This window comes from Castor canadensis, chromosome 2, assembly GCF_047511655.1.
Source record: "Castor canadensis chromosome 2, mCasCan1.hap1v2, whole genome shotgun sequence".
Lineage (NCBI taxonomy): Eukaryota > Metazoa > Chordata > Mammalia > Rodentia > Castoridae > Castor > Castor canadensis.
Genome location: NC_133387.1, coordinates 139,408,710 through 139,428,664, shown reverse-complemented (window position 1 = coordinate 139,428,664; position 19,955 = coordinate 139,408,710). Strand labels below are relative to the sequence as shown.

Here is a 19,955-nt window from a genome sequence, read left to right as displayed (position 1 = left end):
GTGAAAAGATAAGATCTCTAAGCTGACATCAAATTATAATTACATAAATATAATACATTATATTAAAATGTAGCAACACAATTGATATGCCAAATTGAAAAAATCACTTCTGAACTAAGTTTTTCAATAAACTCTATATTGAAAAATTGCCTGAGGCACAATTTCCTTTCTAAAAAGATCAGGTAAAGTGAATGATACACAAGACTATTTCTCTAGAATAAGTGAAGTACGACTATAAGTTTATTAATTTTAGAAAAATAAAATGACAGATGACTTGTTAACTAATGGGTAAGTTTTGTTGATTCTTTATCTCCAGCGTATTTGGCATTCTTTATCAACTGGTACATAAAAGAGTAGAAAAATAAAAGATTGTCATATTGTCCTCTGTATTTCTCTTTTAATATGTCAGTATGGTAGTCTACTAGAAAGTAATAAATGGCTTCGATTGTGGAGAGGAAAGTATCTGGCTTCCCTTTTTGATGGCGCCAAAAGCAAGTTTTCCTTGTTTTCAATTCAACTTGTAACAACCCTGCCAAAAAAAAAGGAAAAATGTAAATATGCTGTATAGAGTTGGCACAATAATAATGATTTTTCTTAATTATTTTAAGGATTAAAAAAAATAGTACAGGTAAATCCCTTCAATCCTGATTCCAACCAGGAATTTATCTTAAGTGCATTATGGTACATAAAGAAGCAACATAACACAGAATGAAATCTTACCCAGGACAGTCACCTCCCAGTCTTAGACCTTGTAGCAAAATGTAGTTAACTTTAAGTTCTTCATTTGTTTCCATCTTCTATCTACCAGAGTCTTTTCCAGTTTTAACCTGTTGCAGTACTAAATTCACCAATTTTCAAGAGTTTCATTTACTAAAACTGATTTTTAAAATGTCACTCCAAAACTCATTAAGAGAGATGGGCAGCTTAATGGTAAAGTAAAAGTTCACTTTTAGCCTGTATCTTTGTGAGCAGATACCTAGAGTTATTTCTTTAGCTCATGTCCATGCGTCAGAACTTCAATGATAAAGTGAACTAGATGCCTTGCTCTCGGACATTTCAAGAGGAAATGATTAATGAAGCAGTGCTAATCTCTTACGACTCATTTACCAGCATGCAAGCCCAGAATGCTCTTAGTTCCTTAGACCCGTGGTCAGACTCACGCTATATTTACCACTTTTAACATATCTTCTTATAAAATAGTAAAGAGAGAAGTTAGCATCAAAATTGATCCACTGGCCAATCAGGAACTTCAGTCATCAATGATTTCCTACTGTTACATCAAATGTCTAAAAGCCTGTTTATACAGACAATACAGTTAAAATCTTAACATAGGATTCTGACATCATCAGCATAATTTATAAAAAACAAATTAAAGATGACTTAACAAAGTGTTTTGGTTTCTCTAACATTTCTAATTGTTCTAAAGATGTTAAATACAGAAATGAAGACTTAGTGGTTATCACCACTAACCCAATCTGTTTTTAAAAATTGCTGGAAAATATATAAGAACCTTTAAAAGTTTGAAATACATATATGTTAGATTATATTAAAAAATAATACTTATTTAAAATTCAACATACATTTAAATTTTTCTTTTGCTAGTATATCTGGCAACCAGTAACTTTTAAAGCAGAGATTTACAGATAGCTTTTCCTTCCAAAATTGTTGCCTAAATTACTTCAACTGCAAAATGAGTATGAAATTCTTAACCTAACCTCATATTCTTGTTGTGAGGACTGAATGAGGTACTACAATTATTGACTTAGACATGTGGCTTATTTTTTTTTCCAGTTTATAGTGGTCTGAAAATGATGCATGTTCAGTAGAAACCATCCTTCCAATTGTCCTCTGAAGGGGGCGCTGTTTCTCATGCTCCCTCCCTTGCTGAAGCAAGCTTTTCTCTCTCTCGCCTTGGTTATTACTTGACCTAACTGGGCTTAACTGGAGGCAACTGGAGATTTTAGAAAAGATACAGGATAGACAGACAGACAGACAGAACTTTGGGGTGAGGTGTGTTGTGCGCTTGGCTGGAACGCACAACCCTCATTGCTTCTTTTTCTCTATCTTGATTCTTTAAGGCCTTGCTCCTTGCAGTTCTTTAAAACTTTGCTTCTAAAACCTTCTTTAAAACCTTGTTTAAAACCTCTTTCCTTAGGCTCACACTGTTCCATGTTTGTGCTTAGCTTATCTTTAGCTCAATTGCCCTTAAAGTCTTTTGCCCCTAGGCTTGCACTGTCCCATTTCTCTTAAGCTCTCTCAAAGCCTCAGTGCTCAAACTTGCAAACAGCCCAACCTGCATATGCATAACTCTTAAAGTCTTGGTCCTTAGACTTGCACTGTGCACTGTCCCATGTTCTCTTTGTCTTTTCTTTAGCCTTAGCTTTCCTAAGGCCTATGTATGAAGTTCTTTCTCAGCTTTGCTTTCTGAAACCTATGTTAAAGTTCTCAGTGCAGACTTTCTATCAACCCCTCTTTAACATTTTCCCTTCAATAACTCTTTTCCCTTCCAAAAGCTTCCCACACCAAAAAGCCCAAAGTAAAACCCCCAAAAACAAAAGCCCAAAGTAAAACCCCCCAAAACAAAAGCCCAAAGTAAAGTCTCAAAAGGCAAAAGCCTCTTTTCCTCCTTCAGGGGTCTTTTATAGCAGCGAACAGGGTGGAGCCATGGGGCTGGGCGTGACATTGTAACAGGAGAAACCTGTGTTTCTCCTTCTCTGAACACAGCTTAGCAGAGGCAGCTGTTCTGCCTTTCCCTGCTTCATGGCCAGGGGCTGTGCCTATCTCGGCCTACAGGTAAAAGCAATTAACTGCATCTCGCCTTGCTTGTGTCCAGTTCTCATAGGCTTTAATCCACTCCCCACTGTCCTCTTTTCCCAGGCTAGTGATATGCAGAATGATGACCTGCTGAGGTACTGGGCAGCAACAGAGAGGCAGCTTCCAGTTGGCCATGAGATCAGGAGAGTAAACAACTGATGCTCTAGAGGAGACTGTATTGCTAAGCTATGACATGAATGTAGGTTAAGTGTATCAACAGCATTTTCAACTTAATATTTTAAAATACTTATTGGGATGTAAACCCTATGCAAGTAGATGAGTGTCTGTATATGACTTAGACTCTCAAATGACACAGTGAGAATGCTTATAAGATGAACAAAAGTACCACTTCAAAGGTTGTATCAATACAGTCAAAAGTAAGAGAAACAGCCGACTAACTTTTGCAACAAATTAAAGTACAGTGTCATTTTTAATCATTTTGACCCCTCTTACAAAAGGAAGCTATCTTTCCTTCCCATTTTCTCAAAGCTTCCTGTGGTGAATCTTCAAGAATGTTATATCACTCTACACTTGTAGTTTCCAGCTGACTTTTTATAATTAAATTAGGCATTCCACCTTCCAGTGTTTTATTTTGACAGTGAAACATCCATTGTTAAGAGTTCTTAACCTCAGCATCCATAATAAGAAAATGGAAATGTAAATTCTAATACATTACATATGTGGTTTTACTGAGTTAGTTTGTTCAGCTTAACTCCACCAAATGATGAAATGATTTAAAACCTTAAGCCAATGATTTACAACACACATAGATTATTTCTTGTGGAAGTAACTTGGTTTATCCAGAAACTGGTATTTCACACATATACAGGTTATAAATATGTGCAAAGCCCCAATTAATCCCTGTACTGCAATGAGGAGCCATAGGGAGGGGAGTGAGTTAGGACATAAGTAGAAGCCTGCCTTTGGAAATGTGTTTATTTCATGATTTAAAGGGATTCAGAAACCCCTTTTAAGAGCTGTGAGTGATCTAGGGCTGGCAGAGTGGCTCAAGTGGTAGAGCTCCTACCTAGCAAACTTATAGGTCCTGAGTTCAAACCTCAGTACCTCAAAAAAATCAAAACAAAAAAAAAGTTGTGATCTAACACAGAATTGAAACATGCTTTCTATGTGAACTATGAAGGAATAACAGAAATCTTTTACAGAAATTTGATTTTAGGCAAACTTAAAACAGAAGCAGACTTTGGATGATGCCAGAATCATTCCATTTATAGCCTTTTCAAGTATTTTTACTTATAATTTTTCAGTTGATACTTGCAATTACCATATAAGGTAATAATAAAGAAAAACAGCCCAGAAAACCTTCTAAACTGAGAGGTATGTTGCTGCTGTAAACATCTAAGGGAATGGAGCTGGCGGTGCTCCCTCTTCCTTTTTCAAAGAACAAGGGCATTAGGGGTTTGTCTTTCTTTAAAAATCAGTAACAAAATTCTTCAAAGGTACTATGCTCTGTAGTTTCCCTGCCCCGTGTCTCACACATATAGACAAACACAAATTGCCAAAGCAACCTTACTAACTTTACTAACATGTATGGGTATCTCAGAGGTATAAACTATATAAATAAAGCTAGCTAAATGGAGTGTTGTCACTTTAGCTTGGGACTGATGAACACAAATCAGTCTGCAATCAAATGCCTCAAATTTTCTCTTCTAGATGATTTACATTTCTAACAATAGCCTAGGAGAGCTCCCATGCTAAACCTTTTGGCAACTGCCTAATACCAGCTAGGTAGTTCTCTTGCCTTCTAATCATACAGAAAGTCATCAAACAACTGGGAAAAAACAAACAAACAAAACTGTAAATCTTTTAAGGAAACTACTGAGAAAACCTGAAGAACTAAGCAAGATATAAGGAAACAAGAGAGGCAGCATGAGTTCCTATTCTTCAAATGACTAGTTGTATTACTTGGGAAGTAAAGTAACTTTTAAACCACTGTTATTTAAGATTAAGCATTTCACTCAAGAGAGAAAGAAATACAAATATAAAACAAAAGAAATAAAATTCCTGTAATATTAAACCTAAAACAAGACTATGTGAAGTCATGATACATATATATTTATTTTCCTTAGCTCTGTCCCCTGAAGCAATGACATCCAAGTGGTAATCAATTTACCAGATTAGTTTTTAGTATCATTTCCTTCTTAAAGGAACTAAGGTCTTTAGAAAAATGATCAATTCCAGGTATGAAGCAGAAAAAAGTACTAGCAGATTTGAGATCTCCTGTTGCACCAGAAAAACTAATGAAGCTGTGCCACAAAGGACTTGAAAGGTTCCCAATGGTGAAATTTGAGACAATTTGAGCATCAAAAAGTATAGAATCATGAGAAATTACACCATATTGAATTATAAATAAAATCATTAAGATTAGTGATCTTGAAAAGAAGTGTGCGTGAAAGGAAAAAAGAACAGGGGAAAAAAGAAGCTGTCCTTTATGTAAGAATGTCAGTTAATCAGCAAGGTAGCCTGGTGCCTATAGTCCCAGCTATTTAGCCCACAGGTTGGGGACCAGACATAGTAAGACCTCTCAAAGCAAGAACAAGAACAAAGAAAGAGAAAGAGAGAGGGAGGGAGCGAGGGAGGGAAGGAAGAAAGGAAAGAAAAAAAGGCAGCTAACACATGTAGAAGAAACAATATAATTAAAAATTGTGCCATTTTTCAATTCTCAGTGTAGCTACTGATTTAAGCAATGACCAATGCTTAAAAAGTTGTTGAGAAACAGTCTATACATAGCCTGAAAAGTATCACTCCACAGATTATTACTGATTATAAATAGAAAAATAAACCTTCATAATGGAAAAATCTGGCAATCAAATAATCAATTATCACAAACAATGAAACAACTTGATTTAATGTAACAAATATAACTACATGTATGAATTCCTTAACCATACAATTGATCAGCTAAAGGTTCATTTCTGACAGTAAAAGGATACGCTATTAATAATTCTACCAAATAATAGATTAAAAAACTGGAATAGTCACAGACAACCCTGGATTTATCCTTATATATATCCTAGCCGAAATACTTACACTGACCCTAATCATGAGGCATTCAGACAACTGCCCACTTCACAAAAACTTAAGCCATGAAAAACAAAAATAGAGAACTGTTCTAAATTAAGAGACTAAAGATATATATAATAACCAAGTGAAATGTGAGAAGTTTAAATGCTGTATCAAGGGGGAAAAAAGCTACAAAAGACATTTTTGGATCAATTTGGGAAATTTGAAAAATAGACTGCATATTAGATGATATTGTGGACTCTTTATTAATTTTCTTAGGAGAAATACTAATATATTTATTATGCAAGAGAATATCCTTATTCTTAAAAAGATATATACTTAAGTATTTAAAGGTAAAGTGTTGCAAAGGCTGCCACTTGCTTTCAAATAGTTCAACCAAAAATATGCATCTGCAAATACATATTTCAACCCAAAATATGCATCTGCAAATACATATTTCAACCCAAAATATGCATATGTAAATACATGTATACACATAATATATAAAGAGGAAAAAAGGAAATTTGGGAAATGTATAGATATTCTATGCAACTCTTCTTTCACCTTTTCTGTAAGTTTGAAGTTTTTCAAAATAAAAGTTGGAAAGGAATAATCCAAAAAACATATTTTTCCTACCTTGAAGTCGCTCATCAGTGAGTATTTTGTTTGTTTGGTTCCAGGTGCTATCTATAAAGATAATTTTTTTCAATGTTGTGCCTTTGCCCTCATTCAAATCACAACCCTCCTGTTCTTCAGTTTTCTTGCGTTTAAAACATGGCTTGTCAGGCTCATCATTTTTGCCTCTATCTTTATTTTGAATCCTTTTTTGCAGATGAAAAGAAATATCTTTTATTGAAATAGACTGAGGTCCAGGAAAAACAAGAGCAACCTAAAATAAAGAAACTCAGGTTAGCTGTGTACTAATGAGATCCTCAACATGAATTCTGATTGACTTAACACTTTAAGAAAAAAATATATTGAATAGCTGAGAAATAAGCATTTCATTGGTTCTATTATACGTTTCTTCAATATAAAGTTCTGACTCTTTCCTAATAATTTATAATCATATTATAGTACTGAAAAGTGTGACTTCAAAATTAGGCCAAGTTAATAATACCTTGAATCAAATAATGAATATTTTATAAAATAAAATGACAAAGTGTATCATGCCTTACAATAAAAGAACCACTGAAAGCTATTCAATGATTAAATGCCATTCTCACTTATGTAATAAGCAAAGATAAAACAAAATGGTGTAATGGGCCTTTATAGCCATTACTAAGGCAGGGCTAAATAGTATAGCACAGTAGAGCATGGTGGTGCATGCCTGTAACCCCAGTACTCAGGAGGCAGAGGCAGAAGGATCTCAAGTTCAAAGCCAGATTGGACTACGTACACTGTCTCAAAAATAAAAAAAAGAGTCTAGCACAGTATATTCTATTTAATTAACATAAAAGGATAAAAGGTATATAGTTGACCACAGAAGGAAATACAAATATATTCCTAGACCAAACCACATATTATTTACAAACAACTTTTCATATAAATTAAATCAAATATAGAAAGACAGAAAGAAAAATCACATACGTATGCATATATATACATACATATATTATATATATGTATACATACATATATTATATATATGTATACATACATAGATAGATAGATAGACAGGAAAGTAAAATAAAAATTTCCCAAGTTCGTTCTGAAACAAATTAATATATTAATTTTTAATTTTGTTCTATGTTACCCACACTCACAAATGGCTCTTATGAAATCAATATGCTTCTTTCACAAGTACCCAATGCCTAAGTTTTTGAGATCTATTTAAAATTATTTTTCAGCAAGAAGACTAGTAACATCTCACCAATGTGATACACTGTGTGAAAACCAATTAAGAATCTAGAAATAAACAAGGAAGACATCTGAGCAGCCAAAAGAAGAATTATAAAGACTATTACTAAGCTCTTGATTTAGGAAGACTCCCTAAACTCATTCATTCTTTTCTTCTTTTAGAGGCATTCCAACATTTGTAATTTGGTCTCCTAGTCTGCATCAAATTAGACCATCTAATGCAATAAAGGCAGGAGAATTATTGGGGAGGTGGGAGGAAAAGTAGGAATAATAATATTGGCAAAGAGTAAAATCTTGAAAAAGTAAGGCATAATAATTATAAAAATTTAGCAGAAGACTCAAAACAACATAATAGCTTAGCTGTGAAGAAATCAATGAAGTAACCCATACTTTTAATGTTCCAGGAGCATTATACTAGATTAAGAAAAATATTAAATGATGTTCAAGTAAGTTCAGAAAGACAATGGAGATGAAAATTTATTTTATATTCAATGTGAAGAATTATAAGAAATAAGCTGCTTACCTCATGGTCCTTTCCTTCATATTCTGGAATACAAGGGTATGTGTAAATATTCACAAATTCAGGTGCTAAGAGTTTTGCATGTACAGCAGTGCTTTTGCCATCTGTTTCATTTGGATGTTTAATAATGTCAATCTTCAATGGCAGCTAAAGCAAAAAAATAGATGAACCAAATGAATATAAAAATTCTAATTTTTATTAAGAAAAACCCTGAAAGCTAGATAGCAAGCTCCCACTAAGTTCATACATACGTACATATACATGTACATAGTTTAAAGTCATACTTTTCTAGACCAGAATATTAAGAATGGTGAAGTTATAAAGCAACCCCAACTTCCTTCTTCAATATTGTTATCAACTGTTTTCAACTCACTTAACATGAATCTGTTCCTAAGCAGAGATCCAATGTTACATTCGTTTAAGTTATAGTATCTGGGTATCAAGCCCAATTCCTCACATTTCAGTATCCATGCCAAGAACATTTAAAAAACTCCTATGAACTCTAAGCTTGTTTATTTTATACTGTTTTAAAAGGAAATGCAAGTTTGAACAATACTTCAGATTTAAAATTCAAGTTGAAATTGTGTTCCTTATATATCCTTTCAAGTCAAAGGTACTGTTTTTTATTAGGAGCATCATGATTTTCAGCAGCACAAAATAAATTATCAACTGGAAAAACAACAATAGAATAGGTACAGGAGGTGTGATCCTTATATCACAAACAGCTATTTTCAAAATTATTTTGCCAAATTTCCCTTAATAGACATTATTTGTTCATTACTTGTTATGAATTGTGCCCTACTCTCTTGGATTTCTTGAGTTACATTTTTCTATTATTTTACTTTGATTTGTTTGATTTAGCTCTCTTTAAGATGCCTTACAAGTCCTGTATTCATTCATGATTATGAAGATGAAAAATTAATATATTAATATATATTAATATACATATGGGGGATATGACTTAATTTTTCATTTTAATAATCATATATATATAGTAAGTCCTCTTCAGATGGGTTCTTCCATTCATACTTTGAAAGACTTTTTTTTTTTTTTGGCAGTAGTGAGGTTTGAACTCAGTGCTTTGCTCTTATCAGGTAGGTGCTCTACCACTTGAGCCACGTCTCAGCCTTTTTTATTTTTAAATGCTAGGTACTGTGCTTCATCTCTAGCTCCTCATTCCATTCTATGCAAGCATATTCTAAGAATTTATCCTGGGGCACACAGCTGTGATACTCTAGAATGCAAAATTGTTTTTCTTGTGTTTTAAACTGCATATATTTTAACTCTATAAAACATTAACATTTAGCATAAATTATACCTGTGAACCAGTCATTGTAATTAATATTATGATATGCAACTACCAAAAGTCCTCCCTTTCCCATTAACCATTATGCTTAATCTTCAGGCAACCATTAAGAGCTATCACTTTATATTAGTTGGTGTTTTCCAGAATTATATAAATGGAATCGTACAGTATATACTCAACATATACTGCAACTCAGAATAATTATTTTAAGGTTAATATATATTGTTGTGTACATCATACAAATACCATACACGAGAAGGATGCTGGCCTACAAGTAAGTACTTCAAACACCATTATCTCCTACCTTTCTCATTTAGGCCCAGTGATCATTTATAACTTCAGGCCAACTGCTTCAAATTATCAAACAACTTCTAGTTACAGAAAATTTACCATTTAAGTAGCACAAGCAAGGTAGGAATGAGAAGAGGAGAGGAGAGGAGGGGAAAAAAGGGGAGAAGGGAGAGAGGAGGGGAGAGGAGGAGGGAAAGAAAGAAGATTGTGACAAAGTATTCTATTGTAATGCCATTTACCGATGGAACCTGGGTGACTAAAGCCATAAAAAGATGAGGGGAATACTAAGTCCTGCTCAATAGCCACTTTAATGAAGTATATATTGCTTTTTATAAACTCCTTTTACACAGAGAGCATTTAGTCAGAAAAAGCATGCCAAGTATTATGTGTCAAGGTTACATTAGCACAGAGAAGCACAGTTAAAATTAACTCTTTGTTATGTCGCCTTTAAAACAGGAACAGAGAAGCAGGAGAAGCACACAGTCAACATAACCTTCTTGTTTACATCTGAAGGACATGAAGCCATCTGGGAACCTTGAATATTGTTTTTCTGTATGTCTGGCTTTCTCACAAGGCCAGACGCCAACTCACACAGGCAGAGTTTGGTCTGAGACTTTTGCCCCAGTTCCTTGGAGCTTTCTCACAAGGCCAGGTACCAACTCACACAGGCAAGGTCCCATTGCTGGCTCCAACATTCTATTACTAATAAAACTGACTTTCTAATACAGTTGAAGAGTAGAGTTGAAAATTCCAAGGGCTATCACCAACATTTCTGACCAGATGGCTATCTTTAAATGATATAATTAGTATCTAGAACACAGAACTGAATGTTACTAGTGAATTTTACAAATCATGTACACAGTCTATTTTTAAACTACACAATAAATGTTTTATGGACTCCAATAAGATAATTATGCAAAATTTGCAATCTCAAGACCCAATTCTTAGTTCTCAATAAAATTTCTTTTTTTTTTTTTTACAACACCACCAAACATACTTTCAATAAAATTTCTTACACTATGAAACCAAAGCATAGAAAGAAATCAAATTATGGAAACACACGCTTGTATTCTAGTTGACATGTTTTATAGAAGAGACAGCTTAAAAAATGACAGAGTATAGAGTAAACACTAATATGCTCAACAGAGGGCAATCTGAGCAGAGATGTTCTGTTTCCAAATATGTATAGAGTATCAACCTGTTTTCTAAAGTCTATGTTTTCTACAAGAAATTTGTTATGACCCTTTTTGCCCAAATAATGTCAATATACCATTAGCAGGAAGATCTAAGCACATTTGTATGTGATTATCATCTTTCTCAAAAAGGACACAGAAAGTCTTTTAAAGTCTTTGAAAGTAGGACTCTAATAAAGTTGAAGTTTTCTTTTACCTTCTGACTTTTTCCTCTCCTTTTTAAACAATGCCAAGAGTACCAACCATCTTTACTCATGCATTCTTCATGGCTTTAAAAAATCATATTCTGCATTAAAATATAAGTATTTATGAATAAATTCATGAATTCATTTCCTAGACTAAAATTTAAAGCTTGAGAGGGACAGACTTAACTTCCTTACAAAGAAGGATATCTAAAACCAAATGTTGAAAATTTTGGTAAAAAATATGGATACATTAGAAAGATCTTTTGTAGAGAGTTCTATTACATACAGATATATAGGCAGGTAGGTAGGTAGGTAGGTAAGTAGGTAGGTAGGTAGGTAGATATAGATAGATAGATGGATGGTAGAGATAGAGATATTTATCAAATTTTATATTTGGCCACTAAGGAAAAAACACTTTAGAAATTGCACAGTCTAAACCATTCAGAGTTGATCAAATACTTGGCATAGTGTTTTGAATCACTTCTATCAAATAGTGGATATTGGTCCACTGATTTGGAAAATAATCCTCTGTTACTAAATTTCTATGAAAACATCAGCCCTATAAACATATTGACATTTTGCAATTTCTAATCTGAAATCTGAAATCTAATCTGAAATCCTTTTTGGGGCACAATATATCTTAAGATAAAACTTCTAATGAGCTACTTTCTTTATCTGGGTGTGACATATATAGAAGATAGAATATATAGAAGATAGAATAATTCTATGTATATTTCAAAAACTATAATTTGAGATGTGACACTCCTATAATTTAAGATGTAATAATTCTGTACGTTTGAAAAACTTTAATTGAAAAATCAAGTAATGGAAAAATTAAGAAGAATTATTAAGCTCAAGCTCTTGGCTTTTCTGAGTAAGCTATGAAGATATTTCCCTTTCTTGGCCAGTAACATTTTCTTGTCTGTACATGTGATTTTAGATCCCTGTGGAAACCAAGGGTTTGCCAAGATTACCTATAGTCTAAATTGAAATTCAAGTAACAAAATGAGTGTTAAAATGTTTTACATAGTACAAATTTAAATAAACTTTAAATCACTACAAGTAGTTAAGAATGTAACTGCAATTTATATTCTTACTGGTAAATTCTAACGAGACAATGTGTAGAACATCACTCTAAAAGTTCTAATAGATACCAATCACATTTTATATATTGTTTGATTTACTCATAACATTCAGCTCAGTGCTAGAGAAGTTAATACATATGCAGTAAATGCTTCTATTATGTAGAGGATGATGTATGGACACTTCACCTATATAAAAAGTAGTCAGTCCCTGGGCTGGTGGAGAGGCTCAAATGGTAGAGTGCCTGCCTAGCAAGTGTGAGTGCCTGCCTAGCAAGTGTGAGACCCTGAGTCCAAACCCCTGTACCACCAAAAAATAAATAAATACAAAAAGTAGTCCTGACAAGCATCAAAAACCATAAAGGTAAGCAATCAATTCAAATCAACTTTTAAATCTAGCTTAAACTCACAAAAACTACAAAACAGCCCAATGAATACGACTTAGTCTTAAATTTTAGTTTAGTTTAGAGCATTGACATCTGTTCCATCTCATCATATAGTCTGAGGCTAAGTCACATAAGCCAAGGCAAAAAAAAATCAATCCTAGTTCTATTAGGATAGTGCTTTCTCCAGCCGCAGACCAAGGGCCTAAGGAAGTTTTTAAAGCTTCTTCAGGAAAGTCTATACACTTGTCTTTTTCATACCAGACTTTTTCCTGTATTATAAATAAATTTTTTAATTATTTCATTAAAAACTATACCATTTATTTCAGACCTAAAACCTAAGTGTTTTTCCATAGACAAGAAAGTGTTTTTCCATAGACAAGTTTTGCAGGATTGAATTTTTCATTAAAACAATTCATTTTCTTGACACTATTTATCAAGCATCAGTTATATTAGAACAGGCATATGTAAAACATCTTTTTAAAATCCATTTTCTTACTTTCAAACAATAAACTTCTTACTAACCTTCACAAATGGAATCTGTTCAGTAGGCACATTTTCAACAGGGACATAACACGTATAGCAATAGAACATCCTTGAGCCACCACATTTGAGACACTTTGATCTCCCACTTCGCTGAGCTTTTTGAAGAACTTCTTGAGATGCTAAGCATAAGTTTTGAAGTGGATCTTCTGCTGCTATAAAAACAGCCTGTGACTGACTTCTTTCCACAAAATGTGAATTATTTCCTTTGCTTTCTTCAAGAAATACAGATGTAGTAACAGACATTCTTCCTTCAAACCAAAGTTTAAGAACTATTCCAAAAACACGTAACATAGGTCACTGTAAAAAAAGAAAAAGTGGGGGAGGCAGAGCAAAATAAAAACAGGAAACATTTTAAACTATTGATCACTTGAATTTACAACAGTTTTAGTACTTATTTTAATTAATAAGTTTTTAGTACTTAACAAATTTAGCAAGTTTTGAAACCATTAAATTGGTATGTATTAACATATAAAATAAAGAATATAAAAAATATTTAAAAATTATATCAAATACAAAGTTCAGGCACTCAGAGTCCATTTTTCTAGAGTTCTTTTTGTTCCAGAGATGGCAATTTTGCTTTATAAATATTAGGAATTCATTGGTTTCATGAATCAGCCAGGTTTCGACTGAACTTTGTAGACTCTGACTTTGAATTGACATTGCATGACACAACATTAAATCTCATGGTAAATGCAATGAAAATAGAAATCTGCAGTTATGTCAGTAAAATTTAGTTGGAAATTGTAGTATTACACACAGACACACATACACAACAACATTCTGTATCATAACAGGGTAGACTATAGAAACCCTAATCTTAAATTCTCCCACCTACTTGTCTGATAGTAAACGTAAGACCCCCATTTCAGAAGGGACTCTGCCCCTTACCCTGAAAGAAGTAAGGAATGACAAGGAATCTGACAGACAGGACTTGCTGAGATTTCCACCCAATTTGACAATCATTCCTATGCAATAGTCTCCATTAAAAAATAAAACATGGGGTTTGGGAGCTTCTGCATAGCTGAACACACAGAGGATCACAGAAAGGTGAACTCATCTACATGCCAGGAGGGTGGGACACCTTGAAGCAACAAAGCTACTGAGCTGGGGAACCTTCCAGACTCCCTGTGCATTGCTTCATCTGGCTACGTATGTGTCTTTTAAAATAACATTTATAATAAACTGGCAAATATAAGTATTGTATTTCCCTGAGTTCTGTGACCACGTTAGAAAATTAAATAAAGCTGAGGAGTGGCTTTTGGAAATCCCAATTTGTAGTTGGTCAGTAAGAAGTTCTTAAGGGACCGTTGTGACTGGGTGTAAAATTGAGGAAGTGTTAGGGACTGAACCCTCAACTCATGGGACTTGACACTACCTCCAGGTAATATTACAAATGAGTTAAATGAGAGGATACCCAGCTGGCTTCAGCTGCAGAACTACTTGCTTATTGGGGGGGATGAAATCTCCATACCTTTTAAGGTCACAGGAGTTTTCCATGTTGATTGTGGTGCGAGAGCAGAAGAAAAACAAGACCCTTCCCTAACAAAGACATGCTCTAAAACATATACTAAACATAACATAGCCACTAAAAATGAAAGATATCTACTGCCAATTATAATCTGTACAATATTCCATAATGTCAGACACATGACCTTAGTAATTATAAAATTATACACAGTAACATTAATATCCACTCACTATAAGAATTTATAGTGCTTTTTAAAAATACACACAATTGAGATTCTTTAGCACTAAAAATAAAATAACTTTCTCAGCTAATGTTTTCTTCAAAGAGGACGAGGGCTGCCAACGCATACCCTGGATGCAAGACATCTTTCGAGGCAGAAAAGAGACTGAGGCTCTACTAATTTGTTATGCATTCCACAACTGTAAAATGATTCTTACTGTAGAGCCTATGGCATTATGGTGTTTAACTGTGCAGGACAAACATTAACAGGAGAAATGCTGTGACTCCTACAGGAAATGTTTTCTGTGGTCTCCCACACAGAATTTGAACAAAAAGACCAGAGAAACATAAAATACAACATAACTTATTATCAAGAGGTTTGTAATGCTAATTTCATTATTCATTAAGAGTTGGCTCTTTTTTTGTCAGATTTTAAATTTTAGTGAGCTTAAGACCCAAATAAAGAGATGTGAAGAAAAGAATGCCAGTCAATGAAGTAAAAGGAAAATGTGCTTACAAATTTACCCAAAGAAAACAACAAAATACATAGTACAAATACTTTTGCTGGGTACTGTTTAGGCACACTTTACATTTAAAGTTGCTCAGAGAAAGTATTACTTGAGAATAGGTCTGGCAGAGTGGCTAAAGTGGTAAAAACACCTGCCTAGCACGCATGAGATCCTGAGTTCAAACCCCAGTGCCACCAAAAAAAGAACTTAAAAAAAAAAACAAACCAGAAATAGACTTTGGACTGGTGGAGTGGCTCAAGTGGTAAAAGCACCTGCCTAGCAAGTGTAAGGCTCTGAGTTCAAATCCTGTGCTGCCAAAGAGACAGAGATAAAAACACACAGAGAGAGAGAGAGAGAGAATTAATAATGGTAATCCCTCTTCGTGACTCACAAATGGAAAACATTACCTACCTCTGACACTCAAAACCACCAGCCTAACAATCTGTCTTTGCAAACATGCCTTTTGCAACTAGGAGAGCACAACATACTTAGCTGCTGCCTTTTTTTGTCTCAGAAGTCTTTAGGAATCATGTGAAAACCTTGTTATCTTATCCCTAGAAAATGTATATGTGGACCCAAAATTCCCCACACAATTTCAGGTGTTTTTGGAGAATCTACTTACAGATCCAAGAAAAGAAATCCTAACATAACAAATCAATTCTAAAACAGATAAAGCCTTGAAAGTTTGGAAAGAGAACCTATTTGTCCCCAGAAATCAGAGGTTCTCTTGCCCAAGTGTCAGCTATAGCAAGCTAATAAAGAGTCCTGCATTGCTGTATTTAGGCAGCTGTTTCATCTTGGTTTGGGTTTGTTCTGATGTCACTTAAAGTTCTTTCTGAGAAACATTTTAAGGGTGAAATAATTTTGACTTATTCAGATATCCAAATATATTGGACCCTACTAATCAGATCTAACTTCATTCCTATGGGTATTTCAGTAGCTACCTAGTAGTTCTGCAAGCACCCTGCAAAGGGGCTAAAAATTTCAGTCCCTGTGCATGCCATGAAAGTCAATGTGGCTGCTTGACATTCAACAGAAAACTGCTAGTGAGTCTTTGGAAATATTCTAGAGCCCACAAAGTGCATTCTCTGGAGATTTCTCAGAAATATAATCCTGAATTTCACTTGTCTTCCACCTACACAACTAAATGGGTACTAAGGAAGCTTTATATAAATAACCTTCCTCTACAAAATCAAACACAAATACCTGTGAGGTAGTGAAAGGAAAGTGTTTCTGGCTCCTTCTACTTCACCTACAGACTTTCATCTATGGCAAAGGCAGCCACCTAAAAGAGGTCAATAGTTGTAGAATGTGGACAGTTCTCTCTAAAGGTCTCTGAAACCATATGATTAAGGCATGTGCCCTGACCTAGCCAACAGCCTGCCCCAAATGTATACAAATCATTTTTTGCAAATATGCTTATCCAAAGCCTTTGAAATATACTTATTAACATCAAATGTGTAAGGGGAAATATAGCTAGAGTTGTAGGGGTCAAAAAGACAGGTAAGTATTCCTAAGGAACAATAGTTTTAGCATCTTGATGGTATAGTCAGCATTCTGCAACTTAGGCTGGAAATATATATTTTTTTACTCCTACCCAATTCCAAAGAAAAACTAATTATATTCACCAAGTTACATCATTTTTACCTTGCATATCCCCTTCTGTTTTTAGACTCAAAGTGGGGATTCTAACTCAGTTCTTTATCAACTCATATATGAGCTAAGACACTCTCACACCTCTTTATTTCTAAGTACTTCTTATTGGTTCCACATAGTTGACATGGAAAAATGTTCTTAACTTAGAGGTACCTTTCAGTGAACCTCCCCTTCTAGACTTCAACTCTGCAAAAGCAGAATTCTTTCCTGATCTCACCTATTCCTGATTCTTATGTACTCGAATTCAATGTTCATTAACTAATTTAAAACTATCCTGAAAAAAAGACATCCAGTATGCATCTCATTACTGAAATACCTGACAAACTACCTTTATGAGCCCTACACAGCCTGGCAATTTTTTTCCCCCAAAACAATAGAAATGGTTCCTACCTTTCCCATTATTGTAAGCTGATTCACCTCCCAATAGAACATTACCTAAAAATCCCTTACCCTCAATTCAGTACTAGATATAATCCATTTCAAATCTTCTTTTTGGAGTTGTTTTTGTTTGTTTCAGGGGTGGTACTACAGTTTGAACTCAGGACCTCTTACTTGCTAGGCAAATGCTCTAACCCTTGAGCCACTCCCCCAGCCTCTTTCTGGAGTTATTCTTAAGAACTTCTCAGTCATATAACATATAAAGATAGATAGATCCAATATCTAATTTTTGAAATCCATCATTTTTAAAATACAGGACTAGTGATCTTTCCCACAGCAACCACAATATGGTATGCAGACTGTCTTGCTGTTTTTCACGGCACACTGGGAGTCAAAAACTTTCCTTAAATGTTGCAACCTTAAGTATCAATTTTATTGTGCAATTGCGTGGAACTGGAACCTGAAATTGTTAATATACTTCATTTGTCTCACATTCCCAAGAAATAATTTAGACACAAGAAACAAACTCCTTTGCTTAAGAGGGAACCGTGCTCTTAATATGTTAAATGTGCTGCACAGTACACGCATTTCTCTGTCTAAACTAGGCTTCTCTTTCCCTGATTACCAATTCCCGCAAACCACCCCCAAGACTAAAAGTGAAATAAGAGCTCACAGGGGACTGACTTTGCCAGATTTGATTTCCCTGGACGGGTGGAAAGCACCGAAAATCATTGTTAGGGGAAAAAATGTTCTTAATTAGTGAGCCCTTTTCCCAAAGGGCCCGCAAGTTCCTGAAAACGTAAGCTCCCGCGCAGAGACCAGGGTCGCCCTCGCAGGTGACCCCCAGCACGACATCCGCTAGGGTTTTGACAGAGAAGGTTCACGTCCCTCAAGCAGCACAGCTCGGGTCGACCACTGGTCCCCAGAGATGCGGAAATCACCTCGGGGGACCGGAGTGAGACTCAGACCTGTACATCCCCCGGAATCCACGCGCAGCTCCACGAGTCTTCCATTCCGCCCAAGTGCGAGCGGCGCGCCGGGCTGTGATCGCGCACGGACCAGCGGAGCTCTTTCTAAGCTACACCAGTGGGAGGAGCCAGGCCGTTGCTAGGACAGTTGCTAGGGCCGGACGTAGAGCAGACTTCCGCGGCGAAGGTAGCCCGCGGGAGGAGCTCAGAGAGGAGTTGGCCCGGAAGTCCCGCCTCAGACGCTCCAGCGTCAGGCGGCGGCGGCGCGCGTTTGAGAGGCGCTGGTGGAGGTCAAGGCCAGGACCTCAAAACTGGGACGAAGTTCCTCAAAATACGCTTCAATGGGTAGCTGGAGTGAGTTGTGAAGAAATACTGATCTCAGAACACTTTCCGTTTTACCAGTCCCCGACATTCTGTAGTCATGCAAACTTGATTCTATTTCTTTGTATGGCTATATCATGATAAGTAGTTTCGAGCCCTGTATAGTTACCAGGAAAAGTTTTTAGGTTAATGGCTTGGTTTGCTTAAAAACACGCATATAGAGTTGGCATTACTGTGCTTTTTTACGATTTGAAATTAAGCATAATGTGTGCATAAATTATTAAATCATTTTCCTATGCCCCACCCCAAAGAAACCCTGACAGAAGGAGTTCATGTTAACAATTGTAGGATTTAGCCCTATACTGGGGCGGGGAGGGGGAAAATGTGTGATTTACAAGCAGTGGTCAAATATTGAACAATGTATTCATTGTCCTTTGAATTTAATGAAAGATAAAGGACAGAACCTAGCTCTGGAAGTGCTTATGATAGTGAGTTGAGCATGACTAGTACATAAAATACAGTATGATCTAATCAATGATAGGAATTTCAAGAGCTTGGAATAGAGTGCTCAGGAAGGCTTCTTGACTGGATTTGGGAAAGGTCTCGATTGGTTGTAGTTTAGGACAGTGTTTTCAACTGGAAACGGTTCTGGGACCCATTGTTGGAGGTCTTGACTCACTTGTAAGCAAGAAAATCTCTTTAGTCAAAACTACATTTTTAAATAATGAAATAATACAAAGTGCAAGTATCAGTACATGACACTTAGAGAAGTTTTGTGTTGCTTAATTTTTAAATTATATATATGTGTGTGTATGTATGTAATTAGAATGCACTAGGCTGTGCGTGTATAATATGTTTCTTATGGTCCACTATTCTGAAAAGTTTGAAAGCCACTGATTTAAGAGGAAAGATGAACTTTCTGGGTAGAGAAATCAGTAATTGTGAAATTGCTAAAGCAGGAATAAATAATTCACAACTGTTTTCTTTTTAAACTTAATTTAGTTCTAGCAAAGAAGTTCAGTTGCACAGATTAAAAAGCAAATGATCCTATTTAGTAGAGTAATGGGTTTTTATGCCTTTGTAATAAATTGCTTCAAAATGTAGCTTTTGAAACATCCATTTTATTATGTTCACAAATTATGTGGTCAGCAGGACACAGTGGATCAGCTTTTCTCTGGTCACTCGACTGGGAACATTAGAAGTGCTAGCATAGCTCCTATTTATAACTTCTCCCTGTG

At 35.2% G+C, this 19,955-nt stretch overlaps 1 protein-coding gene across 5 annotated transcripts; it reads right to left on the bottom strand.

Annotated features, from left to right (window-relative positions):
• Nucleotides 1-218: 218 nt before the first annotated feature.
• Nucleotides 219-18,552, bottom strand: Dtwd1 (DTW domain containing 1). 5 transcript variants are annotated; one of them, XM_020166136.2, is made up of 5 exons: nucleotides 18,397-18,552; nucleotides 13,178-13,495; nucleotides 8,216-8,359; nucleotides 6,472-6,724; nucleotides 219-529 (listed from the first exon to the last, which is right to left on the bottom strand). In XM_020166136.2, the coding sequence occupies exons 2-5, from the start codon at nucleotides 13,487-13,489 to the stop codon at nucleotides 282-284; spliced, it is 957 nt and encodes a 318-aa protein (XP_020021725.1). In that variant the 5' UTR covers nucleotides 13,490-13,495; nucleotides 18,397-18,552; the 3' UTR covers nucleotides 219-281. The 5 variants fall into 5 exon arrangements, with proteins under 5 accessions (XP_020021725.1, XP_020021724.1, XP_020021723.1 ...); XM_020166135.2 differs by having other exon boundaries at nucleotides 18,370-18,525; XM_020166134.2 differs by having other exon boundaries at nucleotides 18,102-18,493.
• Nucleotides 18,553-19,955: the final 1,403 nt, after the last annotated feature.

Excerpts from the sequence above, each read along its gene's own strand:
- Dtwd1 (XM_020166136.2), bottom strand. The coding sequence starts at position 13,489 with ATGTTACGTGTTTTTGGAATAGTTCTTAAACTTTGGTTTGAAGGAAGA. Across the intron at positions 6,725-8,215 it reads ATGAAGGAAAGGACCATGAG|GTTGCTCTTGTTTTTCCTGG; the intron begins GTAAGCAGCTTA and ends TCTTTATTTTAG. Across the intron at positions 530-6,471 it reads CACTGATGAGCGACTTCAAG|GGTTGTTACAAGTTGAATTG; the intron begins GTAGGAAAAATA and ends TTTTTTTGGCAG.